At 39.5% G+C, this 26588-nt stretch overlaps 1 protein-coding gene across 2 annotated transcripts in view; it reads right to left on the bottom strand.

The window, feature by feature from the left end:
* METTL16 (methyltransferase 16, RNA N6-adenosine) overlaps window positions 1–26588 on the bottom strand; it is a 90967-nt gene that overhangs the window by 19199 nt on the left and 45180 nt on the right. For both annotated transcript variants that reach the window (XM_073235025.1, XM_037022815.2), the window contains exon 6: window positions 26117–26259. In XM_073235025.1, the coding sequence (XP_073091126.1) occupies window positions 26117–26259 (143 nt within the window). The remainder of the gene's footprint in view (window positions 1–26116; window positions 26260–26588) is intronic.

Here is a 26588-nt window from a genome sequence, read left to right as displayed (position 1 = left end):
ATTTTTTTTCAGACATTACACAGCTGCAGTGAAGACCTATGATCTCAGAGAGAGAAGCAAGGTGGGCCCTGTAACTGCCAGAGCTTACTGCCTTAAGGAAATTTCCAAGCTGCAATGCAGGGAAAGGAAACTCAAACAGAGCCCAATAATCTTGCTGAATTGATGAGATAGAGATTAGAGTTCAGAGGCTGAAGCAGTAAAGTTTTGAAGAGCAAAACACAAGAAAGGAGCTGTATATACAGAGAACTCTGGGCATCTGCAGAGGAGTTCCGCTGGAATAATTTGCAGAATAATGATCTGCATGTGTTGGATGTAACACTGTGAGGGTAGGCAAAGAACTCCCAGAAAGCAGTAAGCTGAACAATTCCTGGAGTCCAGACAGAGCTGGGACTAGTTTGCAGTTCTACTAGCCAGAAGAGTAAGACTTTATTAATTAAAAGGGGAACCAGTAAAATCCTGGAAAGAATAATACTTCATAATGGGGCTAGAGGCTGTTTTATATCTACCCTAATGAAGCTTATTAAAAGCAAGACTCAAAATGATCAAATAACTTAAATAAGTATCAGAACAAAGTCCAACATTCTTTAAAGGAACATAAAACACAGCACCACAAAATTAAGATGTGCAATGTCTAGCCTCCAATCAAAAATTGCCAGACATTAAAAGCAGCAGGAGAATGACTCACAACCAGGATAAAAAAAAAAAAATCAGTCATCTGGAACAGACCAAGAAATAAGGGAGATGATGGGAATTAGCAGATGAAGATATTAAAACAGCTATCAGAAACATGCTCCATAATAAACATGGACATGGTAAGGAGCAAAAGGAAGACATAAAAACTAACCAAATGAAATTTCTAGAGATGAAAATTACAATATCTAAAATGGAAAAAGCACTGGGTAGGGTTAACAGCATATTAGACTCTGCAAAAGAAAAGATCTTTTAAACTTGGAGACAAAGCAATGGAAACTATCCAAAATAAAGCACAAAGGGAAAAGACAAAGACTGAAAAAAATACACAGTAACCTATGGGACACTATAACAGTACACACAGCAAGGGTTTCAGAAAAAGGGAGAAGGGAAGTGTGGGGAAGTTGGGGTTCCTATGGCCAGGACACCCACTGAACTTAAACCACCTGAAGATGTAACTGGCCTGTTGCTAGGCTACTGCTTCCACACCTTTAGGCAATAAGCTATTATTCCACTATATAGAGAGCTCAACCCAGTGCTCTGGGTGGAGGTAGAGACGCTAGTGCTCAACCTACTGCTGGGAGAAGAAACCGGGTAATAAAACCTTTTACCCCAAAGAACGTTTTGCTGTCAATTTCTCTGGTCACATTGAATCCACAGCGAACTTGCCCGGGGCTGAAACCCATTGGCAAGACAATTGGCGAAAGTTGGCAGGGTTCACTGTTGACCAAGGAAAAAGACAGGCTGCCCTTATGGGAGGGGTGCTTCAGCGGGCTGCCCTTGTGAATGGGGAGACAGTGGATTGTCCCCCAAATGGGTATGTGGTCTGAGGTGGCTTGCCTCCTAGAGGACTGGGCCCCACCCCAGGACTGGAGGCAAGTGGAGGTGACATTTGAAGCAGTAGGGGTGGCTCTTGATATAGTAAGCGGATCCTTTGAGCAGCAGAGTGCCCATGAGGCAGCGGGGACTGTGGGTTGGCTGCTTCTCACAGTCTTAAAAAGGTCTACAAAGGAGACCCAAGAAATGGCAGCACAAGAATGCAAGCTGCAAACTTCTGTGGATTCCCTGAAGAAGGAAATGGCCTTGATGCAAGAGCAAGGTGCCATCGGAGAGGTAAACAATTCCATACTGGATGAGACGGCAGCGCTGCCAGGTGTTCTTAAGGAGGAAGAGGCCATCAAGAAAAAAGAACTCCTGAGGGAAGCACAGGTGGAGATGGCCCAAGAACGTCAGCTGCGAAGCACTGAGGTGAAGGTAAGAGAGCTTCTGAAGAGTAAGGTAGCATTGCTCCGAGGCACTGTAGAAAAGGTAAAGGTTGTAGCAGAGGAGGCACTCAGGGGAGGGGGAAGAGAGGTGCCATCAGCCCCCAGAAATGGAGGAGCTGGGGAAGGATGAAGGCATGCCCAGTGGTTATAAAGAAATTATAAAGACCCAGCAGCTGAAACTTCCCCAAGGAGAGGAGCAGCCTTCTCCCCAAGGCGTGGAGCACTCTATGCTCCACCCCTATACTCAGGCTGAGCTGGAGGATTTGGGCTCTTGGTTTAGGCAGAAGCACTAGGAGTCAGTATTAGCTTGGCTCCTGCGTCTGTGGGACTTAGGGGTGGATGGAATTGTTCTGTTGGGATCAGAGATGGGAAAGCTGTCTTCCCTGACAGTGCAGCCCGCCTTGAGGAAACGATTACAAAATGCACATCAGACCCCAGGGAGTCACTCCCTCCTCAATTGGCTGATGGCTGCACTTTGTGCTGTGTGGCCCAATCCGGGTGATCTACCATCCTCTCCTGTTAGATGGCAGGCATATGCTGAGCTCCAACAGGTGCTACAAGAGCTAGGCATAAGAAATGCCATCTGTAGTCCAGAGAATTATGGCCCAGTTGAAGAGATTTTCACTACTGGGATGAGAAATACTGTACTTCACATGGCTCCTACATCCCTCTTTGGGTCTCTGGTGGCCATTCTTTCCCCTCACTTTGGGCATCCCATAAGTGAGGTGACACGTACAGCAGCAGATTTAGGAGAGGCTGAAGCAATGAGAATCTGGAAAGAAATAAGACCTGTTACTCACAAGCAGAATTTACAGGGCCCCATGATGTGGGTTGATTTAATACGGGCAGGAGCAGATGGAGGGAAATTAGACGGGAAGTCAAATAGGATCTTATTAGAGCTATGGCAACAGCTGAAACCAGAGCAGCAGTTCTAGCCATTAAGACCAACGAAGCAGAGGTCAGAGACCGAGCCACGAGTCTGGCCTGTGTGTTTGCAAGACTTCCTGCTGGAGAGTGAGCCAACATCACTTGAGCCCACACAGGAAGGTGATTGGGGAACACGGTATGATTGAGAGGAAGGTCAAGGTATCTGCCCTGAGGGACCAGGGGGGGTACTGGAGGCCACATGTTGAAATAGCTATCCACTGGTCCCCAGTGAACATACAATGTATCCTGCCTCTGGTGGACAGAGAGGCTGAATGTTCACTGATTCATGGTAACCTTGAGCAGTTCCCTGGGACCCCTACTATCATAGATTGATACAGGGGTAAGGCTATCAGAGTGAAAAAAGCCCAAATCCCTTTGGGAATAGGGCGTCTACCCCCAAAAGAGTATACTGTGTATATATCTCCTATTCCTGAGTATACTTTGGGGATTGATATCCTGCAGGGTCTGTGGTTGCAGACCACTGCAGGTCAGTTCAGACTGAGAGTACATGTGGTGAAGGCAGTTCTGAAGTTTTGAGGGGACATGCTAGGCACCAGTCCATAGCTTTGCCTGTGCCTCGGCGGGTGACTAATACCAAACAATACAAACTGCTTGGAGGGCATAAAGAGATTGGAGAAACTCTCCAGGACCTGGAAAAGTGGGTATTATAAAGCCCACCCATAGTCCTTTCAATTCCCCAGTGTGGCCAGTAAAAAAGCCAGATGGCTCCTGGCGTATGACTTTGGATTACAGAGAACTGAACAAAGTCATACCCCCTATGGATGCTGCTGTCCCCTCTATTGCAGGCCTGATGGATACCCTCAGTCATGAACTAGGAACATACCATTATGTGGTAGATCTTGCTAATGCCTTCTTTCCCACTGACATTGAGCAGGAAAGTCAGGAACAGTTTGCCTTCACATGGGAAGGATGGCAATGGACTTTCACCATCCTTCCATAGGGATACCTCCACAGCCCCATCATCTGTCATGGACTTGCAGCCCAGGACTTGGCTACATGGGAGAAACTACCAATGGTGAGGCTACACCATTATACGGACGATGTCATGCTCACGTCCGATTCTCTTTCAGATCTAGAAGGTGCAGCACCTAGACTGCTGCAACATCTACAGAAGAAAGGCTGGGCTGTGAACAGTACCAAGGTTCAGGGACCTGGTATGTCTGTCAAATTGTGACAAGACTTATGGGCCTGTGGTCAGACTAAAATAATTATAGTATACCATGTGACAGGTCATTTGCTACTGGCATCCCCAGGAAATGATGAAGCAGATAAATTGGCCCAATGGTTACATCAGTGTTTGTTGCATGTGGGGCACAAGACAATGTGGGTTGTAGCCCATTGGTGGGGCTTACCTTTGACCTTTGTAGAAGTTAGTAGAGCCTGGCAGGAATGTGTCCTGTGTTTCAAAAGGGACTTACACCGAGGTCCACAGCAACATGGGACAATAGCTAAGGGGCCTAAAGCCTTCATCAGGTGGCAGATAGACTATATTGGGCCTCTACCTGTGTCAGAAGGATATTGGTATGTGACGACTTGTGTGGACACAGCTACTGGACTTCTGGTTGCTTTTCCTACCCGTTGTGCAGACCAGCAGACAACTAAAAGAGGCCTGGAGCATCTCTTTGCTGCCTATGGCTGACCACAGGTATTGAGAGTGATCAGGGCACCCATTTTACTGGACATACACTGTAAGAATGGGTGCGACAGCTGGGAATCAAATGGAAGTTTCATGTGCCATACAATCCTACCGCAACAGGCATGACAAAGAGGCACAATGGCTTATTAAAATCCGGACTAAAGTCAGATACCAATAGTCTGCAGGAATAGTCAGTCCGCTTATGGACTGTGCTACAGTGTTTGAATGAGAGACCCTGAAAGGGAGCCCTGAGTCCCGCAGACATGTTAACACATATGGCTGCCTCCCCTGTAAAACTGCAAGTACAAACCAAGGAAGAATCACTGAAGCCAAGGTTTGGCCACCAGAATAACATCTTGCTGCCAGCACCAACTGCACTGAACCCCAGAGACTCCACTGAGTGGACGTGGCCTTGGACCTTTTGACACATGGACCAATGATGGCTGGCTCTCGGCACCGTGGGAACAAGGCCTGAAAGCTGGCCTCCTGTGTATTCCTAGAATAACAGCAGAGTGACTACCAAAGGTCACAGTAGTATATCCTGAATGGCCAGAAGGTAGGAGCATCTTACCAGGGAGTTTTGTTTTATCATTATGGCCAGTGCATGTACCTCCAGTAGCACTATATATATACCTTTCAGTAACCCCCATAGGGAAAAGAGTAAAAGTATGGTATACTAGACCTGGAAGGGACCCCCTTCCTGCTACAGTCCTATCACAGGACCATTCTCTTGCACACATCCTATCTGATGGACAAGATTTGCCTATGTTGGTGTCATTAAAATATGGGTCTTATCGCCCCTAAAGTCTTTGAGGATTGGGAACTTCCTCTGGCTTGAGAATTATTATAAATTTTTTGTTATTAGGAGGTTGGCTTGAGGATTATTATAATTTTTGTTATCTATATCAAAATCTTCCTGCATCTTAATTTTTATTATCTCTAAGTTGTTGTTACCTTCTGTTGCTATTGTGGAATCTAGTTACAGTGCTCCAGCTTTCTCGCACAGGGACCATTATGGAAGATTGAAAGCATGTAGATTGTAAGGTGAGAATCCTGGAGGGGTGGAGTGTGGGGAAGTTGGGGTTCCTATGGCCAGGATCCTCACTGAACTTAAAACAACCTGATGATGTCACTGGCCTGTTGCTAGGCTACTGCTTCCACACCTTTAGGCAATAAGCTATTATTGCACTCTATAGAGAGCTTGGCCCAGTGCTCTGGGCAGAGGCAGAGATGCTAGTGCTCAACCTACCGCCGGGAGAACAAGCCAGGTAATAAACCCTCTCACCCCAAAGAACGTTTTGCTGTCAATTTCTTTGGTCACATTGAATCCATAGTGAACTTGCCCAGGGCTGAAACCCACTGGCAAGAAAGGAAGACAAAAACATTTGAATAAAAGTACAAAGTTTTTCCAAAATTGGTAAAAAATATAAAGAATTTCAATAAACTCCACACAGAGGAAACGTAAAACCAAGCAAGGCACCTCACAATTAAATACTGAAAATTAGAGATAAAGAGAAACCTTAAAAGTAGGACAGGGGTAGAGATACTCTTTGTTCAAAAAACAAGGATAAATAATACCAGACCTCTCATCAGAAATAAAGCAAGCCAGAAGAAAACAGGATATTTTTAAAGTATGGAAAGAAAAAGCTCTCACCCTGGAATTCTTTTTAAAAATGAAGGCAAAATACATTTTCAAATATAAATTAAAATATTTCATCACCAGCTGAGCTGTACTAAAAGGAATGCTAAAGAAAGTTCTTCAGGCAGCATTCTAACCAAAAAAACAGAAGAAAACACTCCACCCCGCCCCCCAGACACATATGGCACATTCACCCAGACACACCATATTCTTTTTGGGCTGTAAAATAAGCCTTAAAAGACATTAAAGGATTAAAATCATACAAAATATGTTCTCGAAGTAAAATAATCAGAACTAGAAAACAGTAAGAGAAACAGTTCTTAAAATATTTAAACCTTATTTAAAATGTTGAAAATACAAAGAGATTCCCCTGACAGTGGTAAATGAAGCAGGGATGTCCACTCTCCACTTCTTTTCAAAATTGTACTGAAGAGTCTATTTAATATAGTAAGGTGAGAAAAAAAATAAGTGCATACAGAATGTGGGGAAAATTAAAGTTCCTAATGTCAGTATCTTCAACTGAACCTAAACTACTTGATGATGTAACTGGCCTGCTGCTAGGCTACTGCTTCCACACCGACAGGCAATAAGCTATTATTGACTGAGTCACTATATAAAGAGCTCTGCCCAGTACTCTGGGCTGAGGCAGAAACAAAGGAGGATTACAGACCTGCAGACTGTTGGATGCAGACGTAATTCCAGTGCTGGACCTGTCACTGGGAGAACAAGGGTAATAAGCCCTTTTAACCCCAAGAACATCCATTGTCATCCCTCAGTCTCACTGAGTTCATAGTGAACTTACCCAGGGCTGAAACCCATTGGCAAGACAAAGATCAAAAAGAAATAAAATTATATTCACAGAAGATATGATCATCAATGTAGAAAGTTCTATGTCATCTCAGAAAAAGCTGTTAGAATTAAATGAATTGAACAATGTTGCAGGACAAGAGCTCAACATAAAATCAACAGTATTTCCTTATAGTAACAATGTACAACTAAGAAATTAAAATTTAAAAAATACAACTTACAATAGTGTCAAAATACACAAAATACTTTGGAATAAAGTTAGTATGTATAAGAAAACCATGAAACACTGTACAAGAATTTTAAGATCTAAATAAATAGATACATCACATTGGAATGGAAGATTCAACATTATTAAGGTATCAATTCTCTCCAATTTGATATATTGTGGATAAAATGAAAGTTCCTGTGGCCAGGCTTCTCATCTGGCCCTGGCTGGCTAGTTCACTACACAGGTGTGGGCAATACATCGTCAATGACTCTATAAAAAGAGCTCTAACCAGTGCTCTGGGTGACACGGTGGCAGGGCTGCAAGGGTGCAGGAGAGCAGAGCAGAGGCTGGAGTGGTGGCAGCGCCAAGGACAGAGGTCCAGAGGGCAGCTGTGTGGGCCAAGAGGCCCAGAGGCAGAGACTGGCTTGCTGCATGCAGACTCGCTCTGAGTGAACGGGATTTTAGTGATTGACCTGCCACCGTAGAAATAAAGTGGCATATAACCCTTTCACCCCAATGTTCTACTGTCATTTCTTTGGTCACACTAACTCCATAGTGAACTTGCCTGGGGCTGAAACCCACTGGAAAGACATATATAGACAGAACACAATCCCAAACCAAAATCTTAGTAGGCTTTTTCACAGAAACTAATAAATTGATTCTAAAATTTATATGGAAATGCAAAAGATCTCAAATAGCTAAAACTGTTTTGAAAAAGAATCCCCAAATTGGAGCTTACTAAACTCAAGACTTATTATAAAGCTACAATAACCAAGACAGTATGGTAATGACATAAATAAAGACATACAGATCAAAAGAATAGAATACAGTCCAGAAATAGGCTTATATCATCAGTTAATTTTTAAACAATGGTACCAAAGGTTTGCTCTTCAAAAGACACTGTTATAAAAATAAACAGGCAAAGCAGACTAGGAGGAAATACTTGCAAAACACATCAAAGGATGGACTTGTATTCAGCATATATAATTCCCAGATTAATAAACAGATAAAAAGAGATAAAGGGAAACTTCTGGTTTCTATTCCAACATGTAGTAAGCTACAAGTTGCTACTCTGTGCTAACAGTGAGTAAAAAAGCTGAACAGAAAAATTAACAACTCTTCTTAGATCCATCACAGAAGCAACTCACAGGGCAAACCACTGCTTTTAAAATTGAAGAGACCAACAGTTGAATACAAAGAATCATAACTTACCAGATCAGAAAACCACAAGCAAAGTCCTCCATGGGAACCAGTGCTGAGGTATGGAAACCTCAACTGTAACGGACAAATTGCTGGAGACTCAGCATTGACAAGCCTGAGAGACAAAAATGCAAGGAGGACTCAGTCATCAGGGTCCTCTTTTGTGAATTTTACCATCAAGAGCTTGACCGGATTCTCACAGTGAGTATGGGAGGAAAATTCCAAAAAGTTCGTTCTTTGAACAGATTGATAAAATCAATAAGCCTCTAGTTATTCAATACAGTACTCGAGGTCCTAGCCAAGGCAATCAGACAAAACAAAGAAATACAAGGCATCCAGATTGGTAAAGAAGAAGTTAAACTGTCACTATTTGCAGATGACATGATATTGTACATAAAAAACCCTAAAGACCACTCCAAAACTACTAGAACTAATATTTGAATTCAGCAAAGTTGCACGATAGAAAATTAATACACAGAAATCTGTTGCTTTCCTATACACTAACAATGAACTAGCAAAAAGAGAAATCAGGAAAACAATTCCATTTACAATTGCATCAAAAAGAATAAAATACCTAGGAACAAAACCTAACCAAGGAAGTGAAAGACCTATACCCTGAAAACTACAAGACACTCCTAAGAGAAATTAAAGAGGACACTAACAAATGGAAACTCATCCCATGCACTTGGCTAGGAAGAATTAATATTGTCAAAATGGCCATCCTAAAAAAAAAAAAAAAAAAAAAAGGCCATCCTACCTAAAGCAATCTACAGATTCAATGCAATCCCTATCAAAATACCAACAGCATTCTTCAACGAACTGGAACAAATAATTCTAAAATTCATATGGAACCACAAAAGACCCAGAATAGCCAAAGCAATACTGAGAAGGAAGAATAAAGCAGGGGGGATCTCGCTTCCCAACTTTAAGCTCTACTACAAAGCCACGGTAATCAAGACAATTTGGTACTCGCACAAGAACAGACTCACAGACCAGTGGAACAGAATAGAGTCCAAATATTAACCGAAACATATACAGTCAACTAATATATGATAAAGGAGCTATGGTATACAATGGGGAAATGAAAGCCTTTTCAACAGCTGGTGTTGGCAAAACTGGACAGCTACATGTAAGAGAATGAAACTGGATATTGTCTAACCCCATACACAAAAGTAAATTCAAAATGGATCAAAGACCTGAATGTAAGTTATGAAACCATGAAACTCTAAGAAAAAAACATAGGAAAAAATCTCTTGGACATAAACATGAGCAACTTCTTCATGAACATATCTCCCCAGGCAAGGGAAACAAAAGCAAAAATGAACAAGTGGGACTATATCAAACTAAAAAGCTTCTGTACAGCAAAGGACTCCATAAGTAGAACAAAAAAGACATCCTACAGTATGGGAGAATATATTCATAAATGACTCATCTGATAAGGGGCTAAAGAGGGTTAACATCCAAAATATATAAAGAACTCATATGCCTCACACCCAAAAAACAACCCAATCAAAAAATGGATGGAGGACTTCAACAGACACTTCTCCAAAAAAGAAATACAAATGGTTCACATCACTAATCATCAGGGAAATGCAAATTAAAACCACAATGAGGTATCACCTCACACCAGTTAGAATGACCACTATCCAAAAGACATGAAACAACAAATGCAGGTGAAGATGTGGGGAAATGAGAACCCTCCTACACTGTTGGTGGGAATGTAAATTAGTTCAACCACTGTGGAAAGCAATATGGAGGTTCCTCAAAAAATTAAAAACAGAAATGCCATTTGACCTAGTAATTCCACACCTAGGAATTTACCTGAAGAAAACAAGATCCCGATTCAAAAAAACGTATGTACCCGCTTATCGCTCCACTGTTTGCAACAGCCAAGATATACAAGCAACCTAAGTATCCATCAATAGATGAATAGATAAAGAAGGTGTGGTACACAAATGACTTCACTCATTTGTGGAATATATAAACAAAGCAAAACTGAAGAAAAAAAACAGCAGCAGACTAACAGACTCTGAGAAGGGATTAGCGGGTTATCAAAGGTAAGGGGTTTGGGAGGGTGGATGGGGAGGGATGGAGAAGGGAATTAAGGGACACTATAATTTGCAATCACAATATAGGTAGGTCACGGGGAAGGCAGTACAACACAGAAGACAAGCAATGACTCGATAGCATCTTACTACACTGATAGACAAGTGATTGCAATGGGGTCAGTGAGGACTTGATAATATGAGTGAATGTTAAAACCACAATGTTGCTCATGCAAAACTTTCATAAGATTATATATCAATGATACCTTAATTTTAAAAAGTTTAACAAGATTGTATATCAATGATACTTAACTAAATAAAAAGATGTGGTACATATATAAACAATGGAATATTAGTCAGCCATATAAAGAAATCCTGCCATTTGCAACAACTTGGATGGATCTAGATGTTATTAAGCTCAGTGAAATAAGCCAGGAGGAGAAAGACAAATACTGTATGATTTCACTTATTTGTGGAATATAAAAACAAGCAAAACAGAAGGAACAAAACATCTGTAGACTCATAGGCACTGAGAAGTTTGTCGTTACCAAGGGGAATGGGTGGGGGAGAGGAAGAGGAGGGAGATAAAAGGATACAATAATTCACAAGCACAATATAAGTTGATCATGGGGACTGTTGAACCACTGTGATATACATTTGAAAGCAACGTTAAGATTACCTATTAACAATACTTTAATAAAACATTTTAAAAAGCCAGACACAAACTACATTCTGTATGATTCCATTTATATGAAACAGAACAGGCAAAAATATTGTGTGACAACTCTTGGCGGTCACTAGAGGCTGGGAAAGGGTGGGCACAGACTGCAAGGCGGCACTAGGGAATTTTTTACAGCAATGGAACCGTCTATATCTTGATTGCGGTGGTGGTGGTAATGTACACATTTATCAAAACTCATCAAACTGCAGAGTTGAAATTGGAGAATTCTACTGTATTGAAGTTAAATTTCAATAAAACTGGTTTAAATATAAAACCTTCTAAATGTGATCTTATACCTTCAAGTACACATAAAGAATAGTAACAGTACAGCACTGCTTTGCATATTTTTCTTGTTTTTTAACATAGCTTAGTTACGTTGGCCATACATATTCTGTAACATTCTTCCACCAAGCAGCATAATTACTCCTATGTCATTTGAAATTTATCTAACCGCATATTTAAAGAGAAATTTCAAATTAAGGTGATATGCATTCAATATGCTACTATGAAGGTGAATTTTTTTTTGGTATCATTAATCTACAATTACATGAAGAACATTATGTTTACTAGGCTCCTCTTCTGAAGGTGAATATTTAAGTGACTAAAATTCCAAGTGAATTTAACTGCCTCTAATATCACTCACTACGTTAAAATTATATAAAATTGCAGTTTTTATAGGGTTGAAACTGTTGAAGATTAGCTATTTCATAGGGCTCAACCTAATACATTAATACAAATGAAAATCTTATTAATTATGAAAGTATGACAAATACCATACTGCTTTAGAAATAATGTATATGAACCAGTATTTTGCTTTCATTTGTGGGTTCAACAACAGGAAACTGCCTGTTTTCTAGGTCATCCTTCCCTTTGAAAATACAAAGAAATAACTGTTTTACCTGAACTACATTAAATAAACTTGGGTAAATTTATTTAGGGCATAATCAGTTTTATTTGGTGGTTTTAGGATTTTTGGAAGACAAATAATATGCTTCCTTTAAGAAGACATTGTATAAATGGAGAAGTCATTAATCAGGAATTAAAAGCCTCTGATATGTTAGGAACAATATGAAGGAAAAGAAGTGAAGAGCAATTAGTGCTCACAACGTTAACAGTATAAAAATAGGTCAATTAACACCTTTCCTTTAAAATTAGTATTCCTGAACAGATTATATCAGAGTCACCAGAAGCCAGGAAATGACCCAGTACAGACACAAAAGAAATAAACTATGAAGTTCCTCAGGAGATGAAGGAAAGCAAATATTTAGATAAGCAAAGCTTGTATACTAGCCCTTAGTATAGGCTTGGGAGAGTTTGTATTTTTTTTAACCCTTGCTGTAAACTAAATATTGTATCATGCTTTTAAGATTTAATCTCACCGTTTGACTGTTATTTTAATCTCATCTACTATTGTTGTTGATTGTTTTCGGCAAGTTATATTTCTTACAAAAAAAGCAGAACTAGGAGTGGGAACCAAAAATTTTGTGTTAACTTCAGCTTTAAAAAATGCATACCCAAAGATTCCTCAAGGGAGGAACAACCTAAGACAGGCACAGTCGCAGAGGGGCCATCAGGTGAGAAATTGGGGATCAACAGAGGTGAGGCTTAGAACCTCACCCCACCCCCGTTTTGAGAGAAATCCTCTGCATCCATGGATGTTTTGTTGCCCTTGTCTAGCTTGGATTAACACATAGCCTACAGGCACACACCTGATCATCTACATTTGCTTTCTTACAGCACTAAACTATGTTTTCTACCTTTATCTTGCATCTACCTACCACTTCAACATTTTATTAAAAATAATAATAATAAGGGAGAAATGTGGGATTCACATATAAATCAAGTATAAAAATCAAACGAATATTCATATCTGACCTGATTGTTTATAGTTCATAATGCGTGATCAAAACCAAAAGTTTCTGTGATGACTGCCCTTGTACTGTTCACCATGTAAGAACTTATTCACTATGTAAGAATTTGTTCACCATGTAAGAACTTGTTCATTGTGCTTCAGAAGATCGGAGACTGATGAGAATTAGGCTTGGGGTGGATTAATGATTGTGCATTCAGTCCCCTGTACAGAATTTTATTGTTGTTAACTGTTAACAACCATTTGATCAATAAATATGAGAGATGCCCTCTCACACACACACACAAAAATGCATACCCATTACATCCTAGGTAATCTCATCAGGCATCTTGTGACAACTAATCAAAATGCAAATAGAAAAAAAAAAGAACAAAAGGAAGATCTAGTTCCCCAAGGGACTTTAAACCCATTATACTATTTTAATGATGAAAAGTAGCACTCTACTCATTATAGCATTTAGTAATTTCTCTAGGACAAAAGGTTTCAAGAAAAATTATTTTGAAATAACTTCAAATGTACAGAAGAGTTGCAAGATTAGTACAAATGATTCCAGTATACTCTTTGCCCAGATTCACCAGTTAACATTCTCCGCCACTTGTTTGCCATGTATGCTTTTTCTAAACCATTTGAGTTAGCCACAGACATCATCATGCCCCTTTACCCTAAATATTTTGACATGTACATTTTAAAAACAAAAACACTCTCTTCATAACCACAAAACACTAAATTGAGAATTAACACTCTTAGAATACTATTATCTGTAATACACATTCAAATTTCACCTATTATCCCAATAATGTCCTCACAGTTATTTTCTCCCCTGATGCAAGATCTAATCTAAGATCACACATTTCATTTACATATCAAGTGTCTTTAGTCTCTTTGAATCTGGAACAGTTTTTCAGTCTCTTTTTTTTACTTTCATGACCTTAATATTTCTGAGGAAGTTTTACAAAGTTCTTCATGTTGGTTTGTCTGAGCTTCCTCATACTTAGAAGCAGGTTATACATTTTGGTCATGAAGAGCACAGAGGTGCTATTGTGTCCTTCTAGGTGCATCATATTAGGAGATAATTACCTGGTCACAGTGGTATCCCCTTGTTTCTCTACTGTAAAGTTACCCTATTTCTCTTGTAAGTAATGTTTGGGAAGATACTCTGAAAATGTTACTATCCTGTTCCTCTTCAAATGCTCCATTGTTGACTCATCCATGAACCAATTACTGCTATTATGACTGCAAAAGAGTGAATTTTCTAACTTCATTATTCCTCCTGCATTCACAAGTTGGCATTCAACTATAATGAAGAATTTTCCCTCTATCCCCCCTACATATTTCATTTGCTTATTTTATTTAGTGGGTTAAAGTATATTATTGACATTATTTACTCTGAAACTCATACTGTCCCAGATTTCGCTTAAGCTAGTTTCTTTGTCCCTTTGGCATGTCATTTTTGAGCACTTTTGAGCACTTCCTTACTTTTTGGTATTTTAAGACATTCCAGGCTCTTCCTAACTTATCCTTACCCAGTACCAGAATCACCCATTTCTCCACTAACCCTATGTCTTTTTAGTGGGGACTGGCTATTTAGAAACTAAAAAAAAAAAAACCAAACCTGACATGTAATAAAGAAAAACAGATAAAAGCAGATGCTTGGGGTGTACTGCTATGAGCACAGTCTAAAAACTTCTCTAAGTAGTAGCACTTGACACTTTGCTGCCTGTAATAAACTACTAGAGTAAATGCCCCTAGATATGCACCAGAGCAGCCATAAGGTCCACCTGATCTCAAAATCTGCCATGTAAACTGCCATAAATTCCAAATCTATATCGTTAAAAATAAACCTGTATCCTATGTTCTTATTAATAAGTAGTTCACACTTATTCAAACACATTTTAGCATATTGAACTAACACTGCAAAAAGCTTCTCCAAGGCAATGGGACCAAGGCTTTTTATTCCTGGGTATTCCTTTTCATACTGCCTAATGTGCTAAAAATACATGTTTGTTGATTGCAACAACTCTTCTCTTTGACGACCTAAAGCAGAACCAACCACTGACTACCTATTATAGGTGGAAATGCCATACAAGATGACACTAGTTTGTCATGGCATGAGACCTAAGACCTCAGAGCAGTCACCAACCAAGGAGGCTCTACCACATCAGTCCTTAAGGGAATTAAACTATGCATACCTGAACTGAAAAGCATACAGGCTACTAATTCATTTTAAAAAGTAAATAAAGTAGCTCTGTACCTTTCAGACTGCTCATATTTTCTTCTTCCTACCCGAGTAGGAAGAAAAAATAAAAAAAATCAGCATCTGCCTCCTGTGGAGTTCACAGCTGAGAAATGCTCCTTCAGGATTTAATTAAAAAATGCTGCTCTGCCTACAGAACAAGCTGGTACACTATTGGTCCCCCAATAAATCTCTACCTTCTATATCTGTGTACTGAGTTCATATACTGTAGCAAGGGGTACTTTTTCTGCAATTATAGCCAAAAAATACTATTATTGATTTGCAACCCTAGTTTGGGTTCCAATCAAAGAATGAAACCAGAGGTGAAAGACGGCCATCCATAATAATAGTCTAAATAGATTTATCTCTTGCAGTTCAGTAACAAACGAGAAATGGTATGTTCTTTGTTACACTGAAAAAAACGACATATAACATCCAATAATAAGGAATTAGCCAGTAGCCAAGATGGCGTGAGTAGGGCGCAGCAATCTCCTCCCAAAACCATATATATTTTTGAAAATACAACAAATACAACTATGCCTAACAGAGAGACCAGAAGATACAGTACAACAGCCACACTACATCTACATCTGCGAGAACTCAGAATTTCACGAGGGGGGTAAGATACAAAGCCGCGACCCGGCGGGATGTGAGCATTCCCCCCACCCCAACTCACAGCTGACAGGAAAGGAGTCAGAGTGGGGAGGAAGTGGAATCCCAGGACTGCTAATAGCCAGCCCTAGTAATCTGCACAGGGAGCGCAGACACACATTGCACGGTGTGCTGGATATGAGAGAAATGGACCCCACAGCTGGCTCCCCTGGGACAAAAGAAAAGAGGGTGCTTTTTGAAAGTCTTAAAGGGACAGGGGCTTAACAGCTCAATGGAATTGTCCCGGCACACTCAGCCCAGCAGGCTGGGAATACTGAAGAACTTCAGGCGCCCTAACCCCCTGGGTGGCAGTGCAGCGTTGAAGCCCCTCACAGCTGATAAGCAGCCTGACATTCATTCCCCCGGCCGGTGATGCCCGACCACAGAAGCTGAGTAGCCAAAGACTGGCCCCGCCCACAGCAACTGCCCAGAGTCCCCTCCCAGCCTGCAGCTACCCAGGCTGGATCCAGAGGCTGCCTCCGGCGTGCAGCTGCCCAGCACAGGCACGGGAAGCCGGGGCAAGGCGTGAAGGGCCGCTGCTCTCACAGGAGAACATACCCGGCATGCCTGTCACTCCCTGCAGGCCTCTGGGCAACCCCGAGGTCTGCCCCACCCACTGCAGCTCAGGAAATTAACACAGAGACTGATCCCAGTGTGCGGTTAGCTGACACAGGCAGCAGAGAAGGGCAAGGTGGCCAGCAAGCAGGAAGGGGCTTTGTTCTCCCAGCTGATACATGCGCCTCCTGCCTACAATCAAGTCTATTGCCATGAAAAGGCAGAAGAATCTGGTGCAGTCTAGAATCACCCAGACAACCCCAGAGAGAGGACCTGGGGAGATAGACATAACCAATTTCCCGAAAAAGAATTCAAAATAAAGGTCATAACCATGCTGATGGACCTGCAGAAAAATATGCAAGAGCTAAGGGATGAAGTTAGGAGGGAGATTACAGAAATGAAACAATATCTGGAAGGACTTAAGAGCAGACTAGATGAGGTGCAAGAGACTGTTAATAGAATAGAAATCAGAGAACAGGATACAGAGAAGCTGAGGCAGAGAGAGGCAAAAGGAATCCAGGAATGAAGGAATATTAAAAGGACAGTGTGACCAATCCAAAAGGAACAATATTTGCATTATAGAGGTACCAGAAGAAGAAGAGAGAGAAAAAGAGAAAGTGTCTTTGAAGAAATAATTGCTGAAAACTTCCCTAAATTGGGAGAGGAAATACTCTCAGACAATGGAAGCCAACAGATCTCCCAACACAAGGGACCGAAGGAGGACAACAACAAGACATACAATAATTAAAATGGCAAAGATCAAAGATAAGGACAGAGAATTAAAGGCAGCCAGAGAGAGAAAAAAGATCACCTACAAAGGAAAACCCATCAGGCTATCATCAGACTTCTCAACAGAAACCTTACAGGCCAGAAGAGAATGACATGATATATAAAATGCAATGAAACAGAAGGGCCTTGAACCAAGAATACTGTATCCAACACGATTATCATTTAAATTTGAAGGAGGGATTAAATAATTCCCACACAAGCAAAAGTTGAGGGAATTTGCCTCCCACAAACCACTTCTACAGGATACTTTAAATGGAAAGCTCTAGATGGAAGCACTTCTAAGGCTAAACAGATGTCACCAGAGAAAATAAAATCACAGCAAAGAAAGCAGACCAACCAAATACTAACTAAAGGCAAAAAATAAAATCAACTATTCACAAAAGCAGTCAAAGGAAACACAAAAGAGTACAGAATAAAACGACTAACATATAAAGAATGGAGGAGGAACAATAAGAAGGGAGAGAAATACTCATCACACCCCGTTTATAATAGCTTAATAAGCAAATTAAGTTAGATGGATAGATAATAAAGAAGCAACCCTTGAACCTTTGGTAACCACGAATCTAAACCCTGCAATAGCAATAAGTACATATCTTTTAATAATCACCCTAAATGTAAATGGACTGAATACACCAATCAAACAAATGGATAAAAATGCAAGACCCATCTATATGCTCCTTACAAAAGACTCACCTCAAACCCAAAGACATACACAAATTAGAAGTCAAGGGATGGAAAAAGATATTTCATGCAAACAATAGGTAGAAAAAAGCAGGTGTTGCAGTACTTGTATCACACAAAATAGACTTCAAAACAAAGAAAGTAACAAGAGATAAAGAAGGACATTACATAATGATAAAGGGGGCAGTCAAACAAGAGGATATAACCACTATAAATATATATGCACCCAATACCGGAGCACCGACATATGTGAAACAAATACTAACAGAATTAAAGGAGGAAATAGAAGGCACTGCATTCATTCAGGAGACTTCAACACACCACTCACTCCAAAGGACAGATCCACCAGATAGAAAATAAGTAAGGACACACATGCACTGAACAACACACTAGAACAGATGGAACTAACAGACATCCACAGAACTCTACACCCAAAAGCAGCAGGATACACATTCTTCTCAAGTGCACATGGAACACTTTCCAGAATAGTCCACATACTAGGCCACAAAAAGAGCCTCAGTAAATTCAAAATGATTGAAATTCTACCAACCAACTTCTCAGATCACAAAGGCATAAAACTAGAAATAAATTGTACAAAGAAAACAAAAAGGCCCACAAACACATGGAAGCTAACAACATGCTCCTAAATAATCACTGTATCAATGACCAAAGTAAAACAGAGATCAAGCAATATATGGAGAAAAATGACAAAAGCACAAAGCCCCAACTTCTGTGGGATGCAGCAAAGGCAGTTCTAAGAGGAAAAGCATATAGGAATCCAGGCCTATTTAAAGAAGGAAGAACAGTCCCAAATGAGTAGTTTAAAGTCACAATTACTGAAACTGGAAAAAAGATGAACAAATGAGGCCCAAAGTCAGCAGAAGGAAAGAGATAATAAAGATCTGAGCATAAATAAATAAAGTTGAGAAGAATAAAACAATAGAAAAAAAACAATGAAACCAAGAGCTGTTTCTTTGAGAAAATTAACAAAATAGATAAACCCCTGGCCAGACTTATTAAGAGAAAAAGAGAATCTACTACACACATCAACAGAATCAGAAATGAGAAAGGAAAAATCACGATGATCCCACAGAAATACAAAAACTAATTAGAGAATACTATGAGAATCTATATGCTAAAAAGCTGCATAACCTAGAAGAAATGGACAACTTCCTAGAAAAACACAACCTTCCAAGATTGACCAAGGAAGAAAAAAAAAATCTAAACAAACAAATTACCACCAAAATTGAATGGGTAATCAAAAAACTACCCAAGAACAAAACCCCTGGGCCGGACGGATTTACCTCGGAATTTTATCAGACACACAGAGAAGACATAATACCCATTCTCCTTAAAGTTTTCCAAAAAGTAGAAGAGGAGGGAATACTCCCAAACTCATTCTATGAAGCCAACATCACCCTAATACCAAAACCAGGCAAAGAACCCACGAAAAAAGAAAATTACAAACCAATATCCCTGATGAATGTAGATGCAAAAATACTCAATAAAATATTAGCAAACAGAATTCAACAGTATATCAAAAGGATCATACACCATGACCAAGTGGGATTCATCCCAGGAATGCGAGGATGGTACAACATTCCAAAATCCATCAACATAATCCACCACATCAACAAAAAGACAAAAACCACATGATCATCTCCATAGATGCTGAAAAAGCATTTGACAAAATTCAACATCCATTCATGATAAAAAACTCTCGGCAAAATGGGAATAGAGGGCAAGTACCTCAACATAATAAAGGCCATATATGATAAACCCACAGCCAACATTATACTGAACATCAAGAAGCTGAAAACTTTTCCTCTGAGATCGGGAACTAGATAGGGATGCCCACTCTCCCCATTGTTATTTAACATAGTACTGGAGGTCCTACCCATGGCAATCAGACAAAAAAAAGAAATACAAGGAATCCAGATTGGTAAAGAAGAAGTTAAACTGTCACTATTTGCAGATGATATGATACTGTACATAAAAAACCCAAAAGACTCCACTCCAAAAGTACTAGAACTGATATTGGAATACAGCAAATTTGCAGGATACAAAATTAACACACAGAAATCTGTTGCTTTCCTATACACTAACAATGAACCAATAGAAAGAGAAATCAGGAAAACAATTCCATTCACAATAGCATCAAGAAAAAAAAAATACCTAGGAATAAATCTAATCAAAGAAGTGAATGACCTATACTCTGAAAACTACAAGTCACTCTTAAGAGGAATTAAAGGGGACACTAACAAATGGAAACTCATCCCATGCTCGTGTCTAGGAAGAATCACTATCGTCAAAATGGCCATCCTGCCCGAAGCAATATACAGATTTGATGCAATCCCTATCAAATTACCAGCAACATTCTTCAACGAACTGGAACAAATAATTCAAAAATTCATATGGAAACACCAAAGACCCCAAATAGCCAAAGCAATCCTGAGAGAGAAGAATAAAGTAGGGGGGATCTCACTCCCCAAATTCAAGCTCTACTATAAAGCCATAGTAATCAAGACAATTTGGTACTGGCACAAGAACAGAGCCACAGACCGGTGGAACAGACTAGAGACTCCAGACATTAACCCAAACATATATGGTCAATTAATATTTGATAAACGAGCCATGGACATACAATGGTGAAATGACAGTCTCTTCAACAGATGGTGCTGGCAAAACTGGACAGCTACATGTAGGAGAATGAAACTGGACCATTGTCTAACCCCATACACAAAAGTAAATTCAAAATGGATTAAAGACCTGAATGTAAGTCATGAAACCATTAAACTCGTGGAAAAAAACATAGGCAAAAACCTCTTAGACATAAACATGAGTGACCTCTTCTTGAACATATCTCCCTGGGCAAGGAAAACAACAGCAAAAATGAACAAGTGGGACTATATTAAGCTGAAAAGCTTCTGTACAGCAAAAGACACCATCAATAGAACAAAAAGGAACCCTACAGTATGGGAGAATGTATTTGTCAATGACAGATCCGATAAAGGCTTGACATTCAAAATATATAAAGAGCTCACATGCCTCAACAAACAAAAAACAAATAATCCAATTAAAAAATGGGCAGAGGAACTGAACAGACAGTTCTCCAAAAAAGAAATACAGATGGCCAACAGACACATGAAAAGATGCTCCACATCACTAATTATCAGAGAAATGCAAATTAAAACTACAATGAGGTATCACCTCACACCAGTAAGGATGGCCACCATCCAGAAGACAAACAACAACAAATGTTGGCGAGGCTGTGGAGAAAGGGGAACCCTCCTACACTGCTGGTGGGAATGTAAATTAGTTCAACCATTGTGAAAAGCAGTATGGAGGTTCATCAAAATGCTCAAAACAGACTTACCATTTGACCCAGGAATTCCACTCCTAGGAATTTACCCTAAGAACACAGCAATCAAGTTTGAGAAAGACAGATGCACCCCCATGTTTATCGCAGCACTATTTACAATAGCCAAGAATTGGAAGCAACCTAAATGTCCATCGGTAGATGAATGGATAAAGAAGATGTGGTACATATACACAATGGAATACTACTCAGCCATAAGAAGAGGGCAAATCCTACCATTTGCAGCAACATGGATGGAGCTGGAGGGTATTATGCTCAGTGAAATAAGCCAAGCGGAGAAAGAGAAATACCAAATGATTTCACTCATCTGTGGAGTATAAGAACAAAGGAAAACTGAAGGAAGAAAACAGCAGAGGAATCACAGAACCCAAGAATGGACTAACAGGTACCAAAGGGAAAGGGACTGGGGAGGATGGGTGGGTAGGGAGGGATAAGGGGGGTGGAAGAAGAAGGCGGGTAATAAGATTAACATGCACAGGGGGGAGGGAGAAAGGGGAGGGCTGTACAACACAGAGAAGACAAGTAGTGATTCTACAAGATTTTGCTATGCTGATGGACAGTGACTGTAAAGTGGTTTATAGGGGGGACCTGGTATAGGGGAGAGCCTAGTATATTCTTCATGTAAGTGTAGATTAATGATAAAAAAAAAAAAGAAAGAAAAGGGGGATTACTCCCTGATAGGATAAAACTAACTGTAAATCAACGATTAATGCATGCTTTAAATATCCTTAATTTTGATCACTTAAAGGGTGTCAGATGATCAGCTATGGAGGTACATTTTTCTGATAATATTCCTTTCTCTTAAAAAAAAAAAGCAGTTCCTGTGTGGTGACCTCCAATGAGTTCTACACAATGGTATAAAGGGCATATCAAAGTGTGGGCAAAGGGTCTGGTTTGTGTTTATACAGAGGATCAAAGCCTAATTTGGCTACCCAGAAAATGAACTAAGATACGATATGAAGAAGAACTTCCAACATCAGCACTCTCTGGAAGAGTCATACCAGAAGATGATCATCAAAAAAACCTCAACAAATATCCAGGCGATGCTGCAGTTGTAGCTGCATTCATCCCACCGGTTCCTGGATTTACCATGGGAATGAAGAAGGAGATATCTAAGCTGGCCTGTGCATACAGTAAAACAGCAAATTTGACTGGATCTATACTGTTGGAACTCAACCAAGAATTAGGAGAAGTGCAAGTTGTAGCGCTCCAAAATCTTACGACTACAGACTATCTACTGTTAAAAGAACATATGGGATGAGAACAGTCCCCAGGAATGGGTTGTTTTAACTTGTCTGATTTCTCTCAGACTGTTCAAGTTCAGTTGGACAATATCCACCCTATCATAGATGTTTTCACAAATGCCAGGGTGTCTAACTGGTTTTCTTGGTTTCACTGGAGATGGCTGGTAATTATAGGTCTGGTTTGGTTATGTAACTGTATTCCTATTATGTTAATGTGTGTACACAATTTAATTAGTAGTTTAAAACCTATACATACTTAAGTTACTCTACAAGAAGATATGTCAAAGAAATAATCAATCTTCCTATGTTATCTTCCGTCTGCTACTCCTATAGCTTTTCTTCTTCCTTCCTAATTACAACCCTTAAATAGAATTCGTGCCTCATATCGAATTTACTGAGTATCATAATTCTTCCAAGTGGTAAAGATACCTCAAGACAAATACTGGGCATAAAAGCCACAGGGCATAAATTTGCAAAGAAGTAAAAAGCTAACCTTTTCAAACAATATTGCCTCTCTCTCACTTACCAACTTCACCTTTCCCTGTATGGCCCCAGAAGATGACTGCTTAGCCAGAGACGGGTAAGATTCCTCAAGGGAGGAACAACCTAAGACAGGCACAGTCGCAGGGGGACCATCAAGTGAGAAATTGTGGATCAACAGAGGTGAGTCTTAGAACCTCACCCCCCTGTTTTGAGAGAAATCTTCTGCATTCGTGGTTGTTTTATTGCCCTTGTCTAGCTTGGATTAACACATAGTCTACAGGCACACACCTGATCATCTACATTTGCTCTCTTACAACACTAAACTATGTTTTCTACCTTTATCTTGCATCTACCTACCACTTCAGCATTTTATTAAAAAATAATAATAATAATAATAATAAAGGGAGAAATGTGGGATTCACATATAAATCAAGTATAAAAATCAAACGAATATTCATATTTGACCTGATTGTTTATAGTTCATAATGTGTGATCAAAACTGAAAGTTTCTATGATGACTGCCCTTGTACTGTTCACCATGTAAGAACTCATTCACTATGTAAGAATTTGTTCACCATGTAAGAACTTGTTCGTTATGCTTCAGAAGATTGGAGACTGATGAGAATTAGTCTTGGGGTGGATTAATGAACATTGAGCATTGACTCCCCTCTACAGAATTTTATTGTTGTTAACAACCATTTGATAGATAAATATGAGAGATGCCCTCTCAAAAAAAAAAATGGACAGAGGATATAAACAGACAGTTCTCCAAAGGATAAATTCAGATGGCCAACAGGCACATAAAAGGATGCTCCACACTGCTAATTATCAGGGAAATGCAAATTAAAACCAGAATGAGACACCACCTCACGCCAGTTAGGATGCCCAACATAGAAAAGAATAGGAACAACAAATGCTGGTGAGGATGTGGAGAAAGGGGAACCCTCCTACACTGCTCATGGGAATGTAAATTAGTTCAACCATTGTGGAAAGCAGTATGGAGGTTCCTCAAAAAACTCAAAATAGAAATAACATTTGAACCAGGAATCCCATTTCTAGGAATTTACCCTAAGAATGCAGCAGCCCAGTTTGAAAAAGAGAGATGCACCCCTGTGTTTATCGCAGCACTATTTACAATAGCCAAGAAATGGAAGCAACCTAAGTGTCCAGCAGTAGATGAATGGATAAAGGAGATGTGGTACATATACACAATACAGTATTACTCAGCCATAAGAAGAAAACAAACCCTACCATTTGCAACATGGATGGAGCTAGAGGGTATTATGCTCAGTGAAATAAGCCAGGTGGAGAAAGAGAAGTACCAAATAATTTCACTCATCTGTGGAGCCTAAGAACAAAACAAAAAGTGAAGGAACAAAACAGCAGCAGACTCACAAACCCAAGAATGGACTAATAGTTGCCAAAGGGAAAGGGACTAGGGGTGGGTCGGTGGGAAGGGAGGGAGAAGGGGAAGAAGGGGCATTAGCATTAGCACACATAATGTGGAGGAGGGGGCACAAAAAAAGCAGTATAGCACAGAGAAGACAAGTAAAGATTCTATAGCATATTACTATGCTGATGGACAGTGACTGTAATGGGGTATGTGGTGAGGACTTGATAATGGGGGGAATCTAGTAAGCACAATGTTGCTCATGTAATTGTATATTAATGATACCAAAATTAAAAAAATGCACTGTGATATTATTTCAAGAGGTAAGTTTACTAATAGACTATAAACTATTTTCTGAAAGCCAAAAAAAACATACAAACTCACAACAAACCAGGATATTTGTTGATTTTGGAATTGGCCTTTTAATAAAGTAAGCAGCTTTAAACACCTATAAATTCAAAAGAAAAAGAAAAAAAGTCTTCCCTACCCAGCAATCCTACTTCTGAGTATATACCAAAAAGAACTGAAAGCAGGGTTTTAAGAGATACCTGCACACCCATGTCCATAGCATTATTCACAATAGCCAAATGGTAGAAACATCCCACGTAACCATTAAGAGATGAATGAATAAACAAAATGTTGTATGTAAATACAATGGAATATTAATAATACACAGCCTTAAAAAGGACAGAAATTCTTGCACAGGGATGAACATTGAGGATATAATGCTAAGTGAAGGAAGCCAGTCACAAAAGGACAAATAGTGTATGATTCCACTTACATAAGGTATCTGGAATAGTCAAATTCATAGGGACAGAAAGTAGAATGGTGGCTGCCAGAGTCTGTGGGTACATGGGGAATGGGGAGTTGCTGTTTAATGAGTATAGTCTTAGTTTTGTAAGAAGATAGAGTTCTGGAGATGAGCTGCACAACAAAATGAAGGTATTTAACAATACTAAACTGTACAATTTAAAATGATTAAGACAGCAAATTTTATATTATGTGTATTTGACCACAATTTAAAAAATCTTTTCTATGTCCTGAAGCTAACACCTAGAGTTAAAAGCCCTGGTTCCATAATTTCAACAATACTTGGCAGGGTGACAAGTCAGGCAGGACAAATAGCAATTTTTGAGCACCTTATGCTGTGTTAATGACAGGTGTGTTGTCCAAAATAATTAGCTTTAAAAAGGAAGAACCTTAACTCTCCTTGGAAACTGGTTAGCGATCTGTTTCCCTTCATGAAGTTCTCGACAGCTCAATGTCCTCACAGCTGTCATTGTTTGGGAGACTGACTCCAAGAACATAAACTGCTTCAAGGAGTAGATGACAAATTTATTCTGGTTCATGAGACAGATCCGAACCATCTGTTTTCTAATCAAAAGCCATATTTGAATCAGTTTTGTTCCATCACACTACCATATTAATAGGAGCAATAAAATCATATGGTACTTTCCTCCTTTCTCTCCATGTAGTATAGATGATTACGAGAAATACAAATCAGTTAAAAGGCATGAGAGGATTCTCAGAAACAGGGTTTTTGCAGATTGTATGATCTACCTTTCTGATTTTTGTTTGTTTATTCTTCAGGCAACTAGTTGTTCCATTTCCTGTTAGTGACATGGTTTCTTTTGAAACTACACAGGGGAGTATATATAACCTTGTTATAATAATCAACTTACCTTAGTCTTTTTTTAAGTTGTAAACTGTCATGGATGATCCTTTTAACAAACTCTAATTCACCTCCTTCTGCCATGATTTCTGTGATACCTCCTGTATTTACAGAACTAGGTGGAGGTCTTCGAGCATTTCGAGAGTTTACTCCCTGAACAACAACAGAACACCTCAGTGAAAAATTCTTACCAAGTATTTGGCTGTAATCTATTTCTAAGCAAAAATGCTTAGATGTAATTTTAGTGTCCAAATATCATGCTGAATTTAGGATTTAAAAATCATACAGTCTTTAAAATATTACAATTTAAACAACTCCATTCAAGCAAATATTTCTTCCCAGGGTCTTCGTAACTAAACATAAAAAAATTTTACCCCCCTTTATATTTGGTATCATTAATCTACAATTACATGAGCAACATTATGTTGCTCATTTACACTTTAAACAACTCCATTCAAGCAAATATTTCTTCCCAGGGTCTT

This window comes from Manis javanica, chromosome 4 (assembly GCF_040802235.1).
Source record: "Manis javanica isolate MJ-LG chromosome 4, MJ_LKY, whole genome shotgun sequence".
Classification (NCBI taxonomy): domain Eukaryota; kingdom Metazoa; phylum Chordata; class Mammalia; order Pholidota; family Manidae; genus Manis; species Manis javanica.
This window is presented reverse-complemented; position numbering and strand designations above follow the sequence as displayed.